Here is a 21,526-nt window from a genome sequence, read left to right as displayed (position 1 = left end):
CAGAAGTCCTTGCAAACTCAAATGAATGCAATAGCAAAGCAGGTAATGCAAATGCATAGAAGGCATATAATTCAAGTTAAAAACTTATAAACACTGAACTGGCCAAATAAAATATGTTGACAAGCCAAATTTAGCCCACTGGTCAATAGTTTACAACCTCTACTATAAAAATCCTAAAATTTATGCTTAGATGAATAAATACTGACTGACACCTTCATACCTGCACAAAATAATTTCCTTTCCCTAGGATTACTTATAATCAATTCTGCCTTGGCTTTAATCAGCCTAGGTTGAGGCACATTACAAAAAGCAGATTTATGAAAGACCTTTTGGTTCTAAAACACACTTTTGCTTGTGTGTTCAGCACTTTAAAATTTAAAATCTTACATGCACTATCACATTTACTAATAATGTCTGTCCAAAGATTAGAGCTTAGACATTTTCACTCCTGGTGAAGGCTGCCATTTATGAAAATATTTGGTGTATGAAAGTTGTAAACTCCATTACTAAAAAACCACAACCAAGGCAGAAACTCTTAAGGAAACTATTTGTTTTGCTAACATTAAAAGAAAAACACTCTGAAACAATTTACTTCTTAATCTCCCCTAAATTAATCTTAAACCAGTATCTTGGATTCCTTATAGACAGTTAATATAGATCCCATTTGAAATTTTGCTTGATGAAAAATGTTTAAAATATTGTTTCACTGCAAGAAAAAAAATCAAGGGGCAAAATTACTAGGTAAGCAGCTAACAATAAAACACAGAGGGCTTCCCTGGTGGCGCAGTGGTTGAGAGTCCGCCTGCCGATGCAGGGGACACGGGTTTGTGCCCCGGACCGGGAAGATCCCACATGCCGCGGAGCGGCTGGGTCCGTGAGCCATGGCCGCTGAGCCTGTGTTCTGCAACGGGAGAGGCCACAGCAGTGAAAGGCCCGCGTACAGCAAATAAATAAATAAATAAATAAAACACAGAGAATGACAAACTTCAGAATAATTATAACTTTTACTTATCTAAAATCTAAGCAAATAAAGCTCAGCTAGCTGAAATTTCTTTAGCACATTCTGTGCTCTTTCATGGAAAAGATAAATGACAAATAAACATACTAATTTTAGAGATTTAGTAATGAAACAGGATATTTTGAGATTCAATCCAATTCTCTTCATCTACTATAATTAAAATACTACAAAATGATTTAAAAAAAGGTTTTCAATTAACTAGAATATACCCATTAACACAAAGTGGGAGTTACACCAGTTGCTCTGAAAGAGACATCTGTGCAAGATCGCAATTCCCTTCAAGATAATGCACATACTTTCATCTGTATTTCACCAATATCCTTAAATCGTTGTAGGCTGGAAATCAGAATTTTTGCCAGCAGATGCCCAGTGCCTATGCATAAATTCTTCTTTGTAATCAAACATCCTATAAGACTTAAACCCAGACACTGAATTTCTAAAAAAAAAAAAAAAGAAACAAAATTTATTGTTTTAAATCTCAAAACTGAAGAAAAAATTTAAACATGTCCAACCAACAGCTAAAGGCCTATAAAAATCTAAATCCTGAGTTCAATTGTACCAACCTTGGTCATCTGGATACATCTGCAGTGTGTGAAGCACCGAATCAATAGCATCTTCCAGGGATAACACCTCTAATGCATCAGGAAAATGCGCTATAGAAGAAATTACTTTTAATCCACATTTCTGAATCCCAGGATTTCCAATGAACTAAAGTCAAAAAGAAAATTAAGAATATTTGCTGTTAAAACATGAATTCTAATACTTACCTTAGTTAAAGCCAGCTACAGACTGATAAAATATAAACTAAGTAGTCTAAATAAAATTACTATCCTTGATTCTGCCTTATATCACAAATTACTTTTATTTATTATTAAGAATAAGAGCTAACATTTTAATGCTTATTAAGTACCTGTTCTGTGCCAGGCACTATACTAAATACTTTTACATGCTCTTCTTTGCAGGGCTTTCTTATTAAACACACACTAATATGATTCCCATTAAAAGATGAGTTTACTGTGAGGGTTAGCGGGGTGGAGTAGCTATTCCTAAATTCTCACAGACTGTACACTACTGGGAAGATACCAAATCAAGGACATTTGCTCCCACAGCCTAAATTCTTAACCAGAAAAATCAGTGCTGTCTCTCACCATAGAAAATACTAATTGAAAATTTACTCTTTACGTGCTTTACATGCCATATCTCATCTGTTCCCCCTCAACAGCCTCATCCAATAGGTTCACCAGACTTTAAAGATGCAGGGACAAGAGCTCAAGTCACACAGCTAACACGTGTCAGGCCTAGTACTTGAATATAAGTGTGTCTGACTTAAAAGTACAGAATCTTAATCACTATCTCTTCCAAACTTTTCATCTCAATTCCTCCAGAATTTGACATTATTTGACAGGTATTCTAATAGAGGCCACTTCTTTTCCCAGGCCATCCTTCTCATTGACTGAGAAGAAAACAGGCAACAATACACTTTCCAACCATGTGACAATCACAAACACTTCCCCTCTTTTGATGTCTGTGACATATACCTAACTCTTACAGTCTGCTTTTCCATGGTGCTCTTTAAACTTCAACTGTGATATGAATGCCCACCTAATAGTTTTCCTTTCAAAAATTACAATGCTATCTTTCTGAGGACTTCTGCTTTCATAGACACTAGTTTCATGGTTATCTTCACTCTAAATCTCTGATTGACCCCACCACATGTTCAACTATAGAGCTGAAATAGCTTCCAGCCAGACCTCAAATTCTGATGTAGTCTCTTCAACCAAAACCTCCTACCTTCCAGCCTTTCTCACTTCCATACTGTCAATGAACAGATTTTCATTCATTTCCCAATTTAGTCCCTCAACACCTCTCAAGTGTCCTTATTCAGCATCTTTCTTTGTATTGGTTGTGGGGAGAAGCATCATTTTCTCATCCTGTGTCCTTCTCCTCCACCCCGTAACTGCTCACCTTGGACATCATTTCATCTATCATCTCAACAAGACACTTATATCCTTGCCTCCCTTGGCAGTTTTTCCCATCATTATTTCCGTCTTACCAACTCCTTGAGCAGTAAAAATATATCAGCTTTGGAGCCAATTAAATTTGAGTTTAAATTGTCTCTCACTCAATAGTTCCATGAATCTGAGGACCATTAAAAATGAATGAAATAACATTTCCTGAGAAGTGGTATTTACTCAGAAGGTATTATTCAAGAAATATAAAGAAATTCAAAGTGGTGCAAAGTGAAGCTGGAGGGATGGCTCAGTGTCTGTCTCGACTTCTTCACCTCTGAAGTGATCCTAATAATGCAGTGTTGTTAGGAGTGTGAAATGAGATAACTCATCATCCATGCAATAAACATTGAGTGATGGCACAGTTCAGGCCTTGGGCTAAACACTCTTCTCAAAAGTGAAAGCCTTCTCACTGGGAGAGAGTATCCCTAACTTGGTCTTCCATTCCATCGAGCTACCACTTTTCCTTCATTTCTAAACTTATTAATAGAAAAGTCTACACCCATGACCCCCACATTCTTCCCACCTCTTAATTTCACATAATCAGACTTCTGTCCCTAACCACTCCAAATTAAAACGATTCAAAGAAACAAGTCCTTTAACAACTGAATTGCTGCTTTTTCCTCCCTTGATTTCCATGACACAGTAATCCACCCCCCCCGCGCCCCCCCTCCCCCCGCCCCAGCAATTATTCTCAAACTTTAAAACCATTCATTTACCCATCTCCTTCACAATCACTTCTTTCAACTCCAGACATTATCCAAAGAACTTTTCTTAAAACTCTTCTATTCATGGATGGAATTTCATACACTATCATGGCTTCAAGTCACCATAACAACAATAGCAACAACCATAAGGATAATGCCAAAACCTAAGCAGCATTTGCTATGTGCCAGACTTTCTTTTAAGCACTTCATATACATTAACTCATTTAATCCTCACAATAACCCTATGATGTAGACACACAATTATTCTCCCTACGTTACTGATGAAAAAAAATTGAAACACAGAAACCTTTGAGCAGATAACTCAAAGCACAAGTTTGAACTCTCTTAAGCTCTAAGCCCATGTTTCTCTTTGCTTGACACCAGTATCTTAAACTCAGATGTTCAAAGTTCAAAGTTTATCACCTTCTCAAAAAAAAAGAAAAAAGAAAACTCAGACTGTCATTCTGAACTTTCTGTTTTAATTAATAGTACCATCCTTCCTGCCTCCTAGGCAGGGCCAGCTTCCGGGGTGCACACATGTGCAGTAGCACAGTCTCTGTGCTCAGAAGGGCCCCACACCTGGTTTAATGCACTGCAGCTACCACCTTGAAATACTTAATTTTTAAACAAGAGGTCCTGCATTTTCATCTGTTACTGGGCCCCACAAGTTATGTAGCTGGTCCTGCTCTTAAGCTCAAAATGCAGCCATAGGCTTATTTTTATGCTAAAGTTAAGTCAAATTGATATTTATAAAGTACCTGTTCTTGTCTTAATATCATCACCTCTAACAAGTTTCTACTCAACTATTGGTTGTGCTACCCTGAGCTCCCCTAATCTCTATTTCAGGTGCAGTTCGATGATGACAAATGACTAGCAACAAGAAATCTGTGATTTGTCTATGCAGAAAGAGAATGCAGAGTATCACATTATTACATGTGATGGAGCTCAAATAAACTATTTGATTATTTTAAATAGTGGTGTCTGATTTTTGACAGTTTCATAAATTAGAAAAAAATATATATATATACACATATATGTTATTTACAAGCTTACAACGGACCTTCTTTCACTTATCAAATGGTCTATCTTGAAAATAATGATTTATTGCATTGTTGTTCAAATAGGGATTGAAATTAATTTACTAGCAAGTGTTGTCCACATGAAATTTTTGGAAGTACCAATGGTGGACAGCTACAAACATTGATTAGAAACATCCTAGTACCTATGCTTCACAATTTTCCAAATTTTTTCAAAGAATACAAATGGTTTCGCTAATGAGTGAGCTAGCCAGCTCAAGAGGAAAATGCCCACACCAGTCTCTTTCCTGTCAGCTAAGTCAATTGCAACTCAGAAAAACTTTCCAGAAAAAAAATTAATTGAATGTACAGCTAGAAAGAAGACACCACAGTACACGACTAACACTAAGATATATCCTAATAAAGTATATTTCAAGGAAAGGAATCCTTTGGGGTCCCAGATAAAAATATCAAACCCTTTAAAAATGAGAAAAGAATCAAGTTGGTCTCAGACTGCTCCACTAAAACATTCAGTACTAGAAAACAGTGAAATGCCTACAGAGTTTTCAAAGAAAGAAAATAAAACCACAATACTTTGCAACCAACCAAACTTTTTTTCAAGAGTCCAAATATAGAAACAACAACAAAATGTTCAGGAAATGGAACTTTAAAAAAAAAAACAGACAACTAAAAGATAAATGGAAAAACTATAATAAAAGAACTTGCAGTGAACACTGAATCCACATGACTGTAGGAACAAGATGAAAACAAACTTATTAAGTATGGTTATAGAGCTGAATGTAAATATTTTAAACCTTGTCAAATGTAGAATAAATTTATTTAACAAAAGCTGGTGAGAAGATAGGTAGAAATAGTGGAAGATAGTGTGAATACTTCAATTTTCTCATCTTTTATAGCCAATGGCCAAAAGATACTTTTAAATCTAATAGTAATAGCATTAACTAACATTTATTGACCGAATACTATGTGCCAGGCATTGTACCAAGTACATGGCATGAATTATCTCATAAAATTCTTCATAATAACCCCAAGTGAAAAGCCATTTATTGTCTCCATTTTATAGATAATGAAACTGAGACTGTAAATAACTTGTCCAGAATACATTAGTCTGTAGGTGGTAAAGCCAGATTCAAACCCAGATATCCTGATTCCAGCACCCACACATTTAACTGTTAGAATATGTGGTAGAGTTAAAGCTATAAAAGTAAACACCGCATAATCTGCTTTAATTGAGTGATAGAGGGGAGGAAGACATAAAGATGTGAAAATATGCTAATTTCATCAAAAGTGTGCATAATGTGCTAACATATATGAAGGAAAAAAAAATGAGTACCTGGGTGATACATTCATATTCATGGAAAACTGTAGATAATTCCATGGCAACACAATGGGAATCTCATCTAGTTGTTTTTAATCCCTATGTAGAACTACATAATTTGGAAATAATATAATTTATTTAATTAGGACCTATTGATAAGAATTGTATTGTCAGGATAGACTAAATTAAGCTGTAGTAACAACCTCAAAATTTTATAGGCTGAAAAAAGAAAAGGTTCAATTCTTATTCACGCTTCATTTGTGTTACCGGTCAGGAGGGGTCTCTGTTCAGCACAATCCCTCTGGGAGCCCTGCTAATGGAGCAACAACCATCTCAGAAATTACAGGTCACAGTGCCTGAGACAGTGTTCTGTATCCACGGTCCCCAGCCTTTTTGGCACCAGGGACTGGTTTCGTGGAAGACAATTTTTTCATGGACCAGGGCGGGAGGGGATGGTTTCGGGATGATTCAAGCACGTTACATTTATTGTGCACTTTATTTCTATTATTATTACATGGTAATATATAATGAAATAATTATACAACTCACCATCATGCAGAATCAGGGGGAGCCCTGAGCCTGTTTTCCTGAAACTAGATGGTCCCATCTAGGGGTGACGGGAGACAGTGACACCCAAGTGTGTTGCTTATGTCCAATCTACTCCGTAATCTTGCTTTGGTTGCTGTCACTGCAGAAAACCCTGCTTCACAAAGACAGGACGCTGGAACTGGAAGCAGGCTTTTCAGTGCTTTTGTGGCAATCTCAGGATATTCTGCCTTGACTTTAATCCAGAACGTATGGAGACTTGAAGTTGTCTCAAACATACATTTAAGGCCATTTGCAATCTCAAGCAACTGATCCTCTTCTAGCATAGACAAAGTCAATTCACCTGGCTTATTCACAAATGGGTCACAGATCCATTCCTTCCCAGTTCGGGGGTCTTTTGTGGTTGGGAAGTAATGCTCAAACTCTTTTGAAAGCTGAGATAGGTGATCATGCACCAGCTGGGAGAAAGAAGGTCCTGGCTCAGTCTCTTTCAAAATCTCTGCTAATGTTTGAAACATGTCAAAAATCCCAATGTTCACTCGTCGCCCAAATAATTCCAGTTTGGCTTTGAATGCAGCCTCTTTATCTGCTGACTTGAACACAGTTGTCATCTCCCCTGAAGTAACAGATTGAGTTTGTTGAGCAGGTTGTGTATGTCACACAAGTAAGCAAGTTTTGTGACCCATTCTGTGTCACTGAAATGTGCTGCCAGTGGTGACTGTTTTTCTAAAAGAAATCTTCGGAGTGGCTCTCGTAACTCAAAAACGCTGGCCAGTGATCTACCTTTAGAAAGCCATCTCACTTCTGTGTATAAGAGAAGACGTGTGTGCTCTGCATCCATCTCCTCACAGAGCTGCATGAACAGACGTGAGTTAAGGGCATGTACTTTAATGTGGTTGATAATTTTAATCACATCCTGCAAAACGCTGTTAAGTTCAGGTGACATCTTTCGGCTAGCCAGCATTTCTCTATGGATGACACAGCGTGTAGACTCACATTCAGAAGTGACCTCTTTGACCCGAGTAGTGAAACCAGAAAGCTGTCCAGTCATGGCAGCCGCTCTGTCCACACATATACCTACACAAAATGACCAATTCAGTTTTCCTGATATGTAATCATTCAAAGACTTGAATAGTTCTGCAGCTGTGTTGTTGGTTGGCAACAAAAGTGCACATAACATATCCTCATGCACATCCTCCTGAAAATATATATCGCACAAAAACAAGCTTTGCTGCCTTGTTGTCAACATCGGTAGACTCATCAACCTGGATTGTGTACCACGGTGACTCATTAATCCTCCCTAACAATTGTGCCTCAATATCCTCTGTTATTTCATCAATTCGTCTACTTATAGTGCTAGCCTAGAGAGGAACACGTGCCACCTTTTGAACTGCAGCCTCTCCTAAAAGTTTACAACAAATGTCCTCAGCAGCAAGCAGGATAAACTCTTCACCAATAGTAAAGGACTTCTTAGCTTTAGCAATGTGGTTAGCCACTAAGAATGATGCTCTTAGTGCAGACACATTTGATGAAGTGGTGGCCTTCAATAATTGCTTCTCTTCTTCGTGTTCACATTTTTTTCTTTTGAAAAACTCCAAAGGCTTGTCTTTTAATGCAGGGTGCTTGGTCTCCATGTGGCAAAACAGTTTTGAAGGTTTCATGGCTTCGCTGGATAGCCGGTCGCCACATATTATACAAAGCGGGCTTGGAAAATGTGATTCACCTGTTGCAATGAACGCTTAATTTAAGGACTCGGTATTTTTCTTTTATATGCAGCTTTCTTTTTGTTGGCAGTCTTAGAGTCTTCTACTGTCTCATCATTGGGTCTTTCTCCCTTTTCAAAGAAGCTCTCCAGCGATGTTTGTTTTTTACTCATTTTGGCTAGGGTTAGCTTGTGGGGGGCTTACCAAAACTGACTGAGACAAGTGCGCAGTGAAGGAAAGAGGCGCAGACAGGAGTGGTAAATAAAATAATGGGAGGGCCATGTGTGGACTAAAATAAGTGTCAGATTCTGACTTAAAGCCTGCCACCAGATGCAGCTTGTCACTTGCCACTCACTGATAGTGTTTTATTTTTATTTTTTTAACATCTTTCTTGGAGTATAATTGGTTTACAATGGTGTGTTAGTTTCTGCTTTATAACAAAGTGAATCAGCTAGTCAGAAAGAGAAAAACTGATAGGGTTTTGATATGAGTCTGCAAGCAATTGATTTATTATGGTCTCTGTGCAGTCAAACCTCTCTGCTAGTGATAATCTGTATTTGCAGCCGCTCCTCAGCGCTAGCATCACTGCCTCAGCTCCACCTCAGATCAACAGGCATTAGATTCTCATAAGGAGCGTGCAACCTAGATCCCTCGCATGAGCAGTTCATAGTAGGGTTCGCGCTCCTGTGAGAATCTAATGCCGCCACTGATCTGAGAGGAGACAGAGTTCAGGCGGTAATGTGAGCGATGGGGAGTGGTTGTAAATACAGATGAAGCTTAGCTCGCTCGCCTACCGCTCACCTCCTGCTGTGCGGCCTGGTTCCTAACAGGCCACGAACCAGTATGCTCCATTGCCTGTGGATTGGGAACCCCTGTTCTGTAAGATGCCTCACCAGCAATTAAATGTTTTGTCCAGAAATGACAGATGTAACCTCTACTTACAACTGCTTGGTCAAAACCAGACACATGATCCAATCTAACAACAAAAGGGTCAATAAATACTATCCCAAAATCACCAGAAGGTGGAGAACTGAAAACATTTGGCAAACAACACTAATGATTACCACATAAACATTTAGCTTGTTACCACATTTTTCTTACTACAGATAATGCCACAATAAACATTCTTGTTTAAAAATACTTTGTGTACATGTACAGGTATATCTATATTATAAATTCTTAGAGTGGAACCGCTGGTCAGAAAACATGTCCATTTTAATTTAGATAGATATTACTAAATTTCCCCCAAAAGGTTTTTCTTTTTTAAAATTTACATTTCTTTAATAATGACTGTACATACTTGAGAACCTTTTTATGTGTTTATATGCCAAATTCATTTTTACCTTTAAATCTCATCCACATGAGATTTAATCTTTAAATGAGTAAGGTAAATATGCAGCTTCCTTTGCTTTCTCCAATGGTGAGAGAATTAGTTCTTCAACACAAGCAATCTATTTCCCTCCCCAGTAGTTGGGAAATATCATATATGAATTGAACATTTGCATTTGAGTCTATATCCTAAATCACCATTATGTGATTCACTGATTCATTGATCCATCTCCAGTGCCAATGTCACACCATTTTAATTACTAAAATTTTATAATATGTTTGATAATCTACTAGAGTTAGGCCATATTAATTATCCTTTTTTTCAAAATTCGACTGGTTATTCATGTATATTATTTAATTAATTTTCTCAAAATTTTATACTAGCTTATCTAGTGCCATAAAATACTATTGTTATTTTTATTAAGGGTTCATAAATACAGATCAATTTTCATTTTTTAAAAATTAGTAATTTTATCAAAACAGAGAGTATATACATTTTCCTATGTTCAACTCTTCTTTTGTACTTACTCTCAGTTGTTTCATAGTTTTCTTTAGAGTAGTTTTATATACTTTTATTACTTTACTCCTATGTAATTTCTTTTTGCTGTTGTTATTATTGTTACTTTTGCAAATAGGCTCTTTCTTTCACTACATATTATTTACAGTTGAAATAAATATCTTCAGTATTTAAACTGGGTACATTTTGCTTTAAGGTTTTTGAGAAGCACACAAGCTCTTTGATTTGTGTCCATTTAATCAGAAGATTGGTTTGACTTTGTAAGTTCCCTGGCTGAAGACAGCAGTAGTGTCACTGCAGACAAAGCACAGATGTGACCAAAATGCTGAGAGTCCTATTTTCTACTGTGTTCTCCAGAGACAATACTGGGCAAATCAATCTCTCTAGAACAGGTAACTGAATGTTTCATGTGCAGAAAAAGCTAAAAGGATCAAACATAAATGGAATGTCAATATTTCAGACATTTAACTTCAGCCTGAATGTTATTGGATTTACACATACATATGTATGTGTATATATATATATATATATATATATATATATATATATTATATGTGTATATATATACATACACACATATGTCTCCAAACATTGATTCACTTTAATAAATACTTTTAGTAGTCTTCACATTGTAAATCTTAGCTGAATCTCAAATTCTATCTTATTTGGAAGTCTGCTCTCCAAGAATAGACTTATTTTTAATGGTAATTCATTTTATTACATCAGTAGTATTTGGACCTAAAATCTCTGATGCCTTGTAACACTAATTCAGAGTGAAACATGCAATCACAGAATTTTAGAACTAAAAAAAAGATACATTCATCTTTTAGAGCATTTTTTCTCAACCATGGTGAAGAATTAGGGGAATTACACAGGGGAGAATTTTTAAAATAAATAGTGTCACTTCTGTTTCCCCATGACCTTAATTCCCTGCCCACAAATGACAGTCACTGTTTAGTGAGATGCTGTGTGTCATTACTCAAGTGTGGCATGGAAAATAAAGGAAGTGGTAGGGAGGTTCTCAACCACTCCTCCTGGGATTATATAGCAACAGAAAGTAAGACCTGGGAGCAGAGTGATCTTCTTGGCATCACAGTACTGACGGCAGTAAGCACAGTACTTCTCCCTTGACTGTCCACTCCTTCCACTCTATCACACCCGTATTCAATAATGTTAGGAAAGATGGAATAACCAGAATCAGAGTTACCAAAAGGCTTTTCTGGTACCTCTTGCTTCTCACCAACATATACCATGAACAAAATTAACTACTCTCTCCTCTATGTTCCTAAAGTACTGTCCATAAAGCTAGTGCAGCTCATAAGTGCTAATACAGAACAACCTAATATGTGTTTTATGTTTTATGCATGGCCCAGCCAGATTATGAGATCCATTACAGAAGGATACAAAGCATATTCATTTTTGTTTTCCCAGTGTCTAACACAGTTCCTTCCATATACTTATTTTCACCAAATATTTCTGGAATTAAATTCAACCCATGGCTATACTCAAGAATCATATTAAGGTCTGAGTACAAATGACTCAAATATATCATAAACAATTACATTATAAAGTTCAGTTTAAATCGCATTTTTGAAGATCTCTCTGCAGGCTCTTCTAATTACTTCATGACATTTTTCAAAGTATACTAAATCACAAGAAATTATCTCCATTAATTGCTTTGACTACTCTCTTCCTTTCATGAAAACATTAACTAATCTTCACATCTTTACTCTGATATCTTTTATAAAGAACCAATTCATCTTATGTTAAATTTCAAAACCATCTCAATTCCATCAATACCTTTTGCACTGCACAATATAAACATAATGCTCCTCTTCTTTTTCAGATGTAGTATGGTTATTAATTTATTAATTATATTATTGCAAATGTACATAGATATGTAAATACCTAACATTGGGAGAAAACAATGCACACTGAGCCATTTCAGAGGTTATCCCTAAGAAGTAAAATGAAAACAAGCACAGGGAATCATAAAAGACTTTAATGTGTGCCCTGTGTGTCTTCATGGACTGAACCTTTCAGCCTGGGACCAGAAAATAAAGACAAACAGCCAGGAGGACAGAAAGAGAAAATAGCAGTCATGGCTCCTGACAGCACTCGTGAGGCTTAGGTGCACATCTAGAGTTCTCTTTCTGATTGAACAGACTCGAATGGATTTATCAAAAGAGCCTGTCAAAAGTCTGTAGTTAACGGTGCACTTCTCTTAGCTGGAATGGCACATCTCTTCACCCCCTACATCCCTACTTTCATCTTATGTCTCTAAACATATAACTTCCTACTATCATCGTAAACGGAACATGGAAAACTTAAGCTGATAAAAGCCCCCCTACTTCCCCAATTTCATATTCTAGTTAAGAGTAGAAAGGCAGAAAACCTATATTATACGTACCCTGTTCAAAGCCGCTAGGACCAATTTGTGAATATCATTCCTGAAACACTGGTTTTTAACCATATTTAGCTTATGCTGATATTCAGTATCTTCCCTGGATTCTTCTGGGATGCCTAAATGAAAAAATAAACAAATAAACAAATGTTTTTCTCATAAAGATTTGGGCTGAATAGATTGTCACTTATTAGGAATGATTATAATTAACCCAACAATACATATATATGTTATACCTTTTTCTAATCCATGGTTCCTTACCAAAGAATAACTCTTAGCTTTAAGAAATTTCTAAAAACAGTTCATCACTGAGTGTAAAATAAATACAGTGTGTGCGGATGTTCACTGAATTTAAAGTAGCAAGAAGTTACTATGGTGGAGGAATTTTCTGGAACAAACAATCTCTTTTTTGTATGAATAGGCTGTACTCATTACAAGAAGCTAGAAGATTTTTATGCAACAATGGACAACTTGAGAAAAGATCAAAGTTACTTGGACTGCAACATAAAAAGGTCAGATACGAAATGTAGACATAAAAAAGCAGCTGGAATAACAGTGAAAAAAAAAGTTTTTAGTTTCAGCATTGTAATGGTAAAGAGCATATAGTTTTATTAAAAGTCCTCTAAGGCTGTATAAAGGTATTAAGTAACTTAAAGAAAACATATTCTTTATTCATCTACATTGTAGCTGAACTAACCCAAAACTGTTGGAAAAACAGGAAGTCAAAAAATATTGGTTATACAATAGAACATATAAGTAAAATTATTATGAATAAATAACGTTTCTAAAACCTATGACTATAGAAATAATTATTAGTAAACAATTCCTTCTAAACTTTCACTTCAATAATTTGTATTAACACAAACTATAAGTTGACTGCATATAACTTTTCATTTACTTAACAAACATTTGAATGCCAAATACTTGCAAGGGATTTGCTACATGCTGAGAATACCACAGTGAATATGACAGGCATGATTTTCACCCTCCTAGAACTTTCAGTCCTCATTTTAAAATTTATTCAAACAGGTCCTGACATCCACTACAGCTGTATGACCTTCGACAAGTTACTTAAACTCTCAGTGTCTCATTTTCAGTGACCAAGATCACATTAATTGCTGAAGCTGCCCATTATATCACAAGCAGATGTGACCATTAAAAGCAGTCCTGTTGAGAAGTAAAATCTTCATGTCATATGCAAGGAGACTTATTAAATGTCTTTCCTATATTAAGACCACATGAATATTCCCAAAAGTTCATCTCTGGTCTTTGTTATATCACTTGAGGTTCTACTATCCAGAATGGATATAATTTCCTTTCCACATAATAGTCCTTTAAATTGTTTGAACTGTGAACTTTTTGAAGGCAGGATCCATAACCTAATCATCTCTAGGTTACCAAGAGTTCCAAGCATAGTGCTTTAGGGATAACAGTTGTTCCACATACACTTATTGCACAAATGTGTCTTTAAAAAGCACCCACTCTGATTCAGGCTGCACAGGGTGAAAACCTGGCTCCGTTACATAAGCTGTGACCTTAAAATCTCTACATCTTATGCCTCAGTTTCATCATCTTTAAAATGGGGTGGAAAAGTAGAATCTGCCTTATGGGTTGCTACAAGAATTTTAAAAGTTTATATACATAAAGTACTTTGAATAATGCTTTACACATTTGTTATTAACTATAAATGAGTTTTAATAGCTTTCATAACCTCTGCGTTATCTCCTCTCCAAATTAAACAAATTCAGCTTCTCTTATTGTTCTTAAGGATGTGGTTTTATATTCATAATCACTTTCCTCTATACACTTCTCAATATGCATATGTCTTTTCCTAAAGAATTTTTTCCTCTAGAACTGACACTAAATCAAGAAAGAACAAGTCAAATGCTATTTTATTAAAATAAGCAGGTCTTTATTATTTTTTTAAAGCAACAGGCTCAATCACTTCAATAAGTTATTGTTATATAAAAGAGGAGGAAGTGAACAGTACCAGATTGAAAGAAACTTAAGAGACGTAATACTAGCTGCAATATGTGACCCTGAATTAAATTATACACATTTGCTATAATGCACATCTTTGTTACAATTAATAATCTGAATGTGGTCTAGTTAATAAATTAATACATGTACATCTAAACATAAGTACCTACTTCAGCATGTCAAAACCAGAATCATATTCAACCTCAAAACTACTGGGGTACTGATATTATAGTTACTCATTGACATACAGAATGATATAATATAGAATGATAAAGTATAGTATGGTATAGTTACAGCATGGTAGAGTATGGTATCGTGTGGTATGGTATGGTAATATAGTAGGTTAGCATAGAGTAAAGTAGATGGTTAAGCCTTTACCTAATGTATTTATATGTTGATATGCTTATAAAACATGTCTATTAATATGTTTCCATACATAAAGTACCACCATAAAGTTAAACAATTATTTTCAAGGGCACCTGTTTAATATACCTAAACATTATTATAAAAAAACATTTAAATACATCATTTCATACGTCTAAATTATTACTGACTATCAATGTCGCTTCAGGCTCAATCTCAGAACAATAAAAGAAATTCTGCATTCAAAACTTATTTTTGAACTAAAAGAATGTTATTCACTAACAGACGATTCATAATGTCTTTTGGTTATCTTTAAAACTCAAATCCACTCTCAAAAGAAGAAGGTTGACAACTTTAAGGGTAATCAAAAGGATTTTGTTTTGTTTTTTACAATCTACAAAGTTTAAAAAAATTCATGATAATATTTTCAAGCAAAACTATGTCTGTTAAATTATATCTCTAAAGTTGTATGACAACTATGAATGGGACATCATGATTCAATTCAAAATTTATTGAATAGCTATTTTTGTTCAAGTTACCAGGGGGTTAAAAAAAAAAAAAAGGCATGACTAAAGAAAGCCCTCTCCTTGAAAAAATCTATACTCTTACACAGAGAATACTCTTATACTCAGAAACACAAAATACCAATATGACTACAGATAATGGTAGATTTAGGAAGATTTCATTTAAAAAGGACCAAAAGAAATGGGCTTCAAAAGAATTGGGACTTTTACAGAGCAAAATAATAATAACATCCCTTATATTCAGTAGTCAGAAAGTCACGCCAAATGTACCTCCTAAACATCTCCCACATCCATCCTCTCCTCTGTTTTCTCTGCTGGGCCCCCACCATGTCTCACCTATCACAGCCTCCAGCCTAATCTCCCTGCAGGAGGTTCCCCCCCCGCCAATCATTCTCCACACCACAGTGCTACTGTTATAAATTGCAGATTTGGTTATGACACTGCAATTTTGAAACACCTTAAATAAATTTGAATTGACTTGCACTAAAAAAAAGCACAAATTGCTCAGTGTTGTGTTCAAGGCCCTTCCCTCTCAGCCTCTGCCTGTCCTTCCACATTTATCCCCAGGACTGCTTTCCTCACATACCATGCTCCACTCACCCCACACCATGAGCACTTTCTCTTTCTGCTTGAAATGTCCTTCCTGGCCTTTTTACCAGGTCAGCCTTATTCACCCCTCAGGTTCAAATATCACAGTCTCTGGCCTACTCTTTTGAATAAATTATCTGTGCCTCCACCAATACTCTCATAGCCTTTTATAATACATGTATCTATAATAGCTCCTCGCAACTGTCTGGTAATTAACTATCTGTCTACCTCTAGGCTCCTATAAATAGTACAGTCATGTCTTTTTTTACTTGTCTTTCAGACCTTTGCAGTCATCACAATATATAGAACATAAAAGGCACTTAATAAATACGTGCTGAATGAATGGGGGAGCAGGTGTTTGAAATGGGCTTTGGAGAACAAATAAGGTCATAACAGATGTAAGCAGGAAGTAAATGTGGGGAGGATGGACACTATTGTGGCTCATGAGTAAAAGCTACATGGTTATATTTGAGAAAGATTAATTCAACCGCAGAGTAAAAGAAGGACTGGAAAGAGGCAAAAGAGGAAGTGTGAAAATTAATTGGGTATTATAATTCAGACAGGAAAAAAACAAACAAAAAAACTTGGACTTGGTAAGGTCAACAGAAATAGAAAAGAAATAGCAGAGATGACACTCTCCTTGGAGGTAAAGCTCCACACTATGCTGCAGTTATTTTTTCTGGAAATAAATTATTGATGTTTCTTATTAAATTTTAATCTAAATTTATCTGACTCTTCCACATCATCATTTTCCCTCTATTTTAATTTTTGGGCTAGTGAAAAGATTACATTTGGTTGGCGGGAACTGGTCCTTTAATTTTTGCCTAGAAAGTTGATATTTCATGAAAAGTCAAAAAATCCACTTAAAATGACATCTCTTCCCACAATCAATTATGTAACTTACCTGGAACTATAAAATGTAAAATAGCTCGAAGTGCCTCCAGCTGCACTGATAATGACGTCTCATGACTTCTCATAACTGTTATTATTTTGGGGGCCACTGCTGCCATTGTATCCAGGGAAGTGTTACTAGAGATAAAATATTGAAATGCTTATTAAAAGTACAACCTGATTCCAATATAAACACCAAGTTGAAACAAGTACGAGAAAACAGAACTATTTTATCAGAAAAGGCTGATGTGAATTCGGCAGTATGAGCATACATAATTTAAATTCTAATTGAGTTAAACTTTGACATCAAGAAATTAAATTTACAGTAAACTGGGAATTCTTTTATTTAGTTTCCCAGAACTAACAACTTCCTTCTGATCTATACATGGGTCACTGGCAGCAACCCTGGAAAGTAGGTGTTATTATTTGCATTTTCTAGCTACAGAATTTAGGCTAACAGAGGTTAAACATCAAGGTTCTATCACTGGAACGTGACAGAGCCAGAGCTGGAATGCAAACTCTGACCGCCAAGTCCAGAGAGCTGTTTATTGTATAACTACTTGCCTCTTCCAGATTAACACCACTAGACTTCTTATATGGTATTCTTAATTATTTTTTGCACTAAAGTCTTGGTTTCTCTAAGGTATTTTAGCTATACTTTGTTTTACATATAAATAAATGTAGATTTCAGTAGGTCCTACAAACTTTAATAGAGGCAGCCCTTGCTTTACACAGTGCCCTACTGACTAAAACTTCCGCATGTCATAACTGTGTCCTCACTTTGCGTGGGTCTGTGGTTACTGACATATAGTCCCTTTTTTCCACTTTAAAGTCCCAGGTTAAACACATCCCCTCTTTGTAGCCTCTCTCCTTTGGTCACCCTAGCTTGGTTAAGCAAGACCCTATGATTTTACACATCCTGCCATTGAATTATCACACTGTATTGTAATTATCTGTTTATAAATTAGTCTCCCCAACTAGACAAGGAGATTTTTAAGGGCAGGCACAATGTCATAGTTAACTTTGAATCCCCAGGACTGGAAATTTACACATTTAATATATGAGAAAACAGCCAGAAACATTAATTGCCCAGAATGCACAAAATCTTAAACTGTCAGTTATTCCACTGCATTTTTGCCTCATATATAAAGGTTCACACACTGCCAGGACCATAAAAATCACAATTTAAGGTAAACTTAAAAATAACAATTAGAAGCCATATCCTGATTTTATCTTTTATACCTTTCACATAACACAATAATCTGAAAAACTGTTTAAGGTTATGTTCTATATAACTGCCATTTTTCAAAACATAGTCAACACCAAGCATTAAGCACAAAAGCAAACCTTCAACATAGTTCTACTTTATCATCCCTTTCAATATGTAGATAAAATAAGTCTATGTATCACTGACATGAAATTATATTGCAAAATGTTTCACTCTTCAAATGTCTTGTTTTTCCTTTTATTCTTAAAATTATGCTCAAAATATTGATATTCTACCTGGTCCAATTAATATATTCTACATAAACTCAGAAATATGTATTACCTTCCTTCAAAAAGATGATTTAGCATTTTACAGCCACTTTCAGCCACTTCAGGGGAATGTATATGCTTCTGCATTAACTCCAATACATTCAGATATATTCCTTTTGATAACAGGATCTTTCTGAAATTAACTACAAGATTTTTTAAATGTTACTTGTATAAATGAAAGCACATTCTCATAATCGTGCAAAAAGACACATACTATTTATGATAAAAACTGAACAAAGTGAGTTTAGAGGGAACATACCTCAACATAATAACGGCCTTATATGAAAAACCTATAGCCAATATCATACTCAATGGGGAAAAGCTGAAGCATTTCCTCTAAGATCAGGAACAAGACAAGGATGCCCACTTTTGTCATTTTTATTCAATATAGTATTTGAAGTCCTAGCCACACTAGACAAAGAAATATAGGGAATCCAAATTGGTGAGGAAGACGTAAAACTGTCACTGTTTGCAAATGACATGATATATATAAAGAAAATCCTAAAGATGCCACCAAAAAAGTATTAGAACTAATAAATAAACTTAGTAAAGTTGCAGGTACAAAATTAAAATACAGAAATACATTGTGTTCCCTATACACACAATGAGAACGAACTATCAGAAAGGGAAATTAAGAAAACAATCCCATATACAATTGCATCAGAAATAAATCTAACTACGGATGTAAAAGACCTATACTCAGAAAACTATAGACACTAATGAAAGAAAATGAAGATGACACAAACAAATGAAAAGCTATTCTGTGCTCATGGATTGGAAGAATTAATACTGTTAAAATGACCAAACTACCCCAGGCAATCTACAGATTCAAAGCAATCCCTATCAAAATACCAATGGCATTTTTCACAGAACTAGAACAAACCATTCTAAGATTTTTAGGGAAACACAAAATACACCAAATATCTAAAACAATCTTAAAAAGAAGAACAAAACTGGAGGCATCACACTCCCTGATTTCAAACTAACAGTAAACAAAACAGTATGATACTGGCAAAACAAACACACAGCTCAATGGAACAGACTAGAGAGCCCAGAAATGTACCCACACGTATATGTTCATTTACTCTCTAACAAAGGATGCAGGCATATACAATGGGGTAAACACAGCCTCTTCCATAAATTGTGTTAGGAAAACTGGACAGCTACATACAAAAGAATCAAGCTGGACTTCCTTTTCACAGGATATACAAAAATAAACTCAAAATAGATTAAAGAATTAAATGGAAGACCTGAAACCATAAAACTCCTAAAAGAAAACATAAGCAGTATGCTCTTTCACAATGATCTTAGCAATATTTTTTTTCGATCTCTCTCCTCAGGCAAGGGAATCAAAAGTAAAAATGGGGCTTCCCTGGTGGCGCAGTGGTTGAGAGTCGGCCTGCTGATGCAGGGGACACGGGTTTGTGCCCCAGTCTGGGAAGATGCCACGTGCCGTGGAGCGGCTAGGCCCATGAGCCATGGCCACTGGGCCTGCGCGTCCAGAGCCTGTGCTCCGCAACGGGAGAGGCCACAACAGTGCAACAGTGAGAGGCCCGCATTCCGTAAAAAAAAAAAAAAAAAAAAAGTAAAAATGAACAAATGGAACTGCATCGAACTAAAAAGCTTTTGCCCAGTAAAGGAAACTATCAACAAAATGAAATGGCCACCTACTGAATGGGAGAAGATATTTGCAAATGATATATCTAATAAGGGATTCACATTCAAAATATACAAAGAACTTATAGAACCCAACATCAGAAAAACAAATAACAAGACTAAAATATGGGCAGATGACCCTAATAAACATTTTTCAAAGAAGATTTAAGGATGGCCAACACACACATGAAAAGATGCTCAACATTACTAATCATCAGGGAAATGCAAATCAAAACCATAACGATTTATCACCTCACAACTATCAGAATGGCTATCATCAAAAAGGCCACAAATAACAAATGTTGACGAGGATGTGCAGAGAAGTGAACCCTCATAAACTGTTGGTAGAAATGCAAATTGGTGCAGGCACTATGGAAAACAGTATGGAGATACCTCAAAAAATTAAAAATAGAACTACCATATGATCCAGCAATTCCACTCCTGGATATTTATCCAAAGAAAACAAAAATGCTAATTCGAAAAGATACATGCTCATACTAAGTGAAGTAAGCCAGACAGAGAAAGATAAATATCATATGATATCACTTATATGAGGAATCTAAAAAAATGATACAAATGAAGAAAGACAAATATCATATGATATCACTTATATATGAGGAATCTAAAAAAAATTATACAAATGAACTTATTTACAAAAAAGAAATAGATTCACAGACACAGAAAACAAACTTATAGCTACCAAAGGGGGGGAAGGGATAAATTGGGAGTTTGGGATTAAAATATACACACTACTATATGTAAAATAGATAACCAACAAGGACCTACTGTATAGCACAGGGAACTATACTCAGTATCTTGTAATAACCTATAACAGAAGAGAATGTAAAAAAAGAATACATATATTTACATATATATAAGTGAATCACTTTGCTGTACACCTGAAGCTAACACAACACTGTAAATCAACTATATTCCAATAAACTTTTTTTAAAAAGAAAAAAATATATATGCACCCCTATGTTCATTGTAGCATTATTTACAATAGCCAAAATATGGAAGCAACCTAAGTGCCCATAGATACATGAATGGAAGATGTGAATACTACTGAGCCATGAAAAATAGTAAAATCTTACCACTTGCAGCAACATGATGGACCTAGGGGGTTAGACTAAGTGAAATAAGTAGGAGAAAGACAAATATCCTATGATTTCACTTATATGTGGAATGTAAAAAGGAAAAGAAGTGAACAAACAATGAAACAAACAGACTCATAGATACAGCAAACAAAATGGTGGTTGCCAGAGCAGAGAACAGTGGGGGATAAGTGAAAGAGAGGGAAGGAACTTAAGAGGTACAAACTTCCTGTTACACAATAAAGGAGTCATAGGGATGGAATGTATAGCATGGGAAATATAGTCTATAATAATGTAATATCTTTG

The 21,526-nt window shown here is 35.6% G+C and overlaps 1 protein-coding gene across 1 annotated transcript in view; it reads right to left on the bottom strand.

The window, feature by feature from the left end:
• LRRK2 (leucine rich repeat kinase 2) overlaps positions 1-21,526 on the bottom strand; it is a gene marked incomplete at its 5' end in the record, with an annotated part of 147,424 nt that overhangs the window by 99,113 nt on the left and 26,785 nt on the right. Inside the window, 5 exons of the mRNA XM_079714150.1 lie at positions 1,315-1,454; positions 1,582-1,726; positions 12,595-12,707; positions 16,948-17,072; positions 18,484-18,613. Of these exons, the coding sequence (XP_079570276.1) occupies positions 1,315-1,454; positions 1,582-1,726; positions 12,595-12,707; positions 16,948-17,072; positions 18,484-18,613 (653 nt within the window). The remainder of the gene's footprint in view (positions 1-1,314; positions 1,455-1,581; positions 1,727-12,594; positions 12,708-16,947; positions 17,073-18,483; positions 18,614-21,526) is intronic.

This window comes from Hyperoodon ampullatus, assembly GCF_949752795.1.
Source record: "Hyperoodon ampullatus genome assembly, chromosome: 11".
NCBI classification, from domain to species: domain Eukaryota; kingdom Metazoa; phylum Chordata; class Mammalia; order Artiodactyla; family Ziphiidae; genus Hyperoodon; species Hyperoodon ampullatus.
The sequence above is the reverse complement of the archived record's forward strand: the minus strand, read 5'-3'. Positions and strand labels throughout refer to the sequence as shown.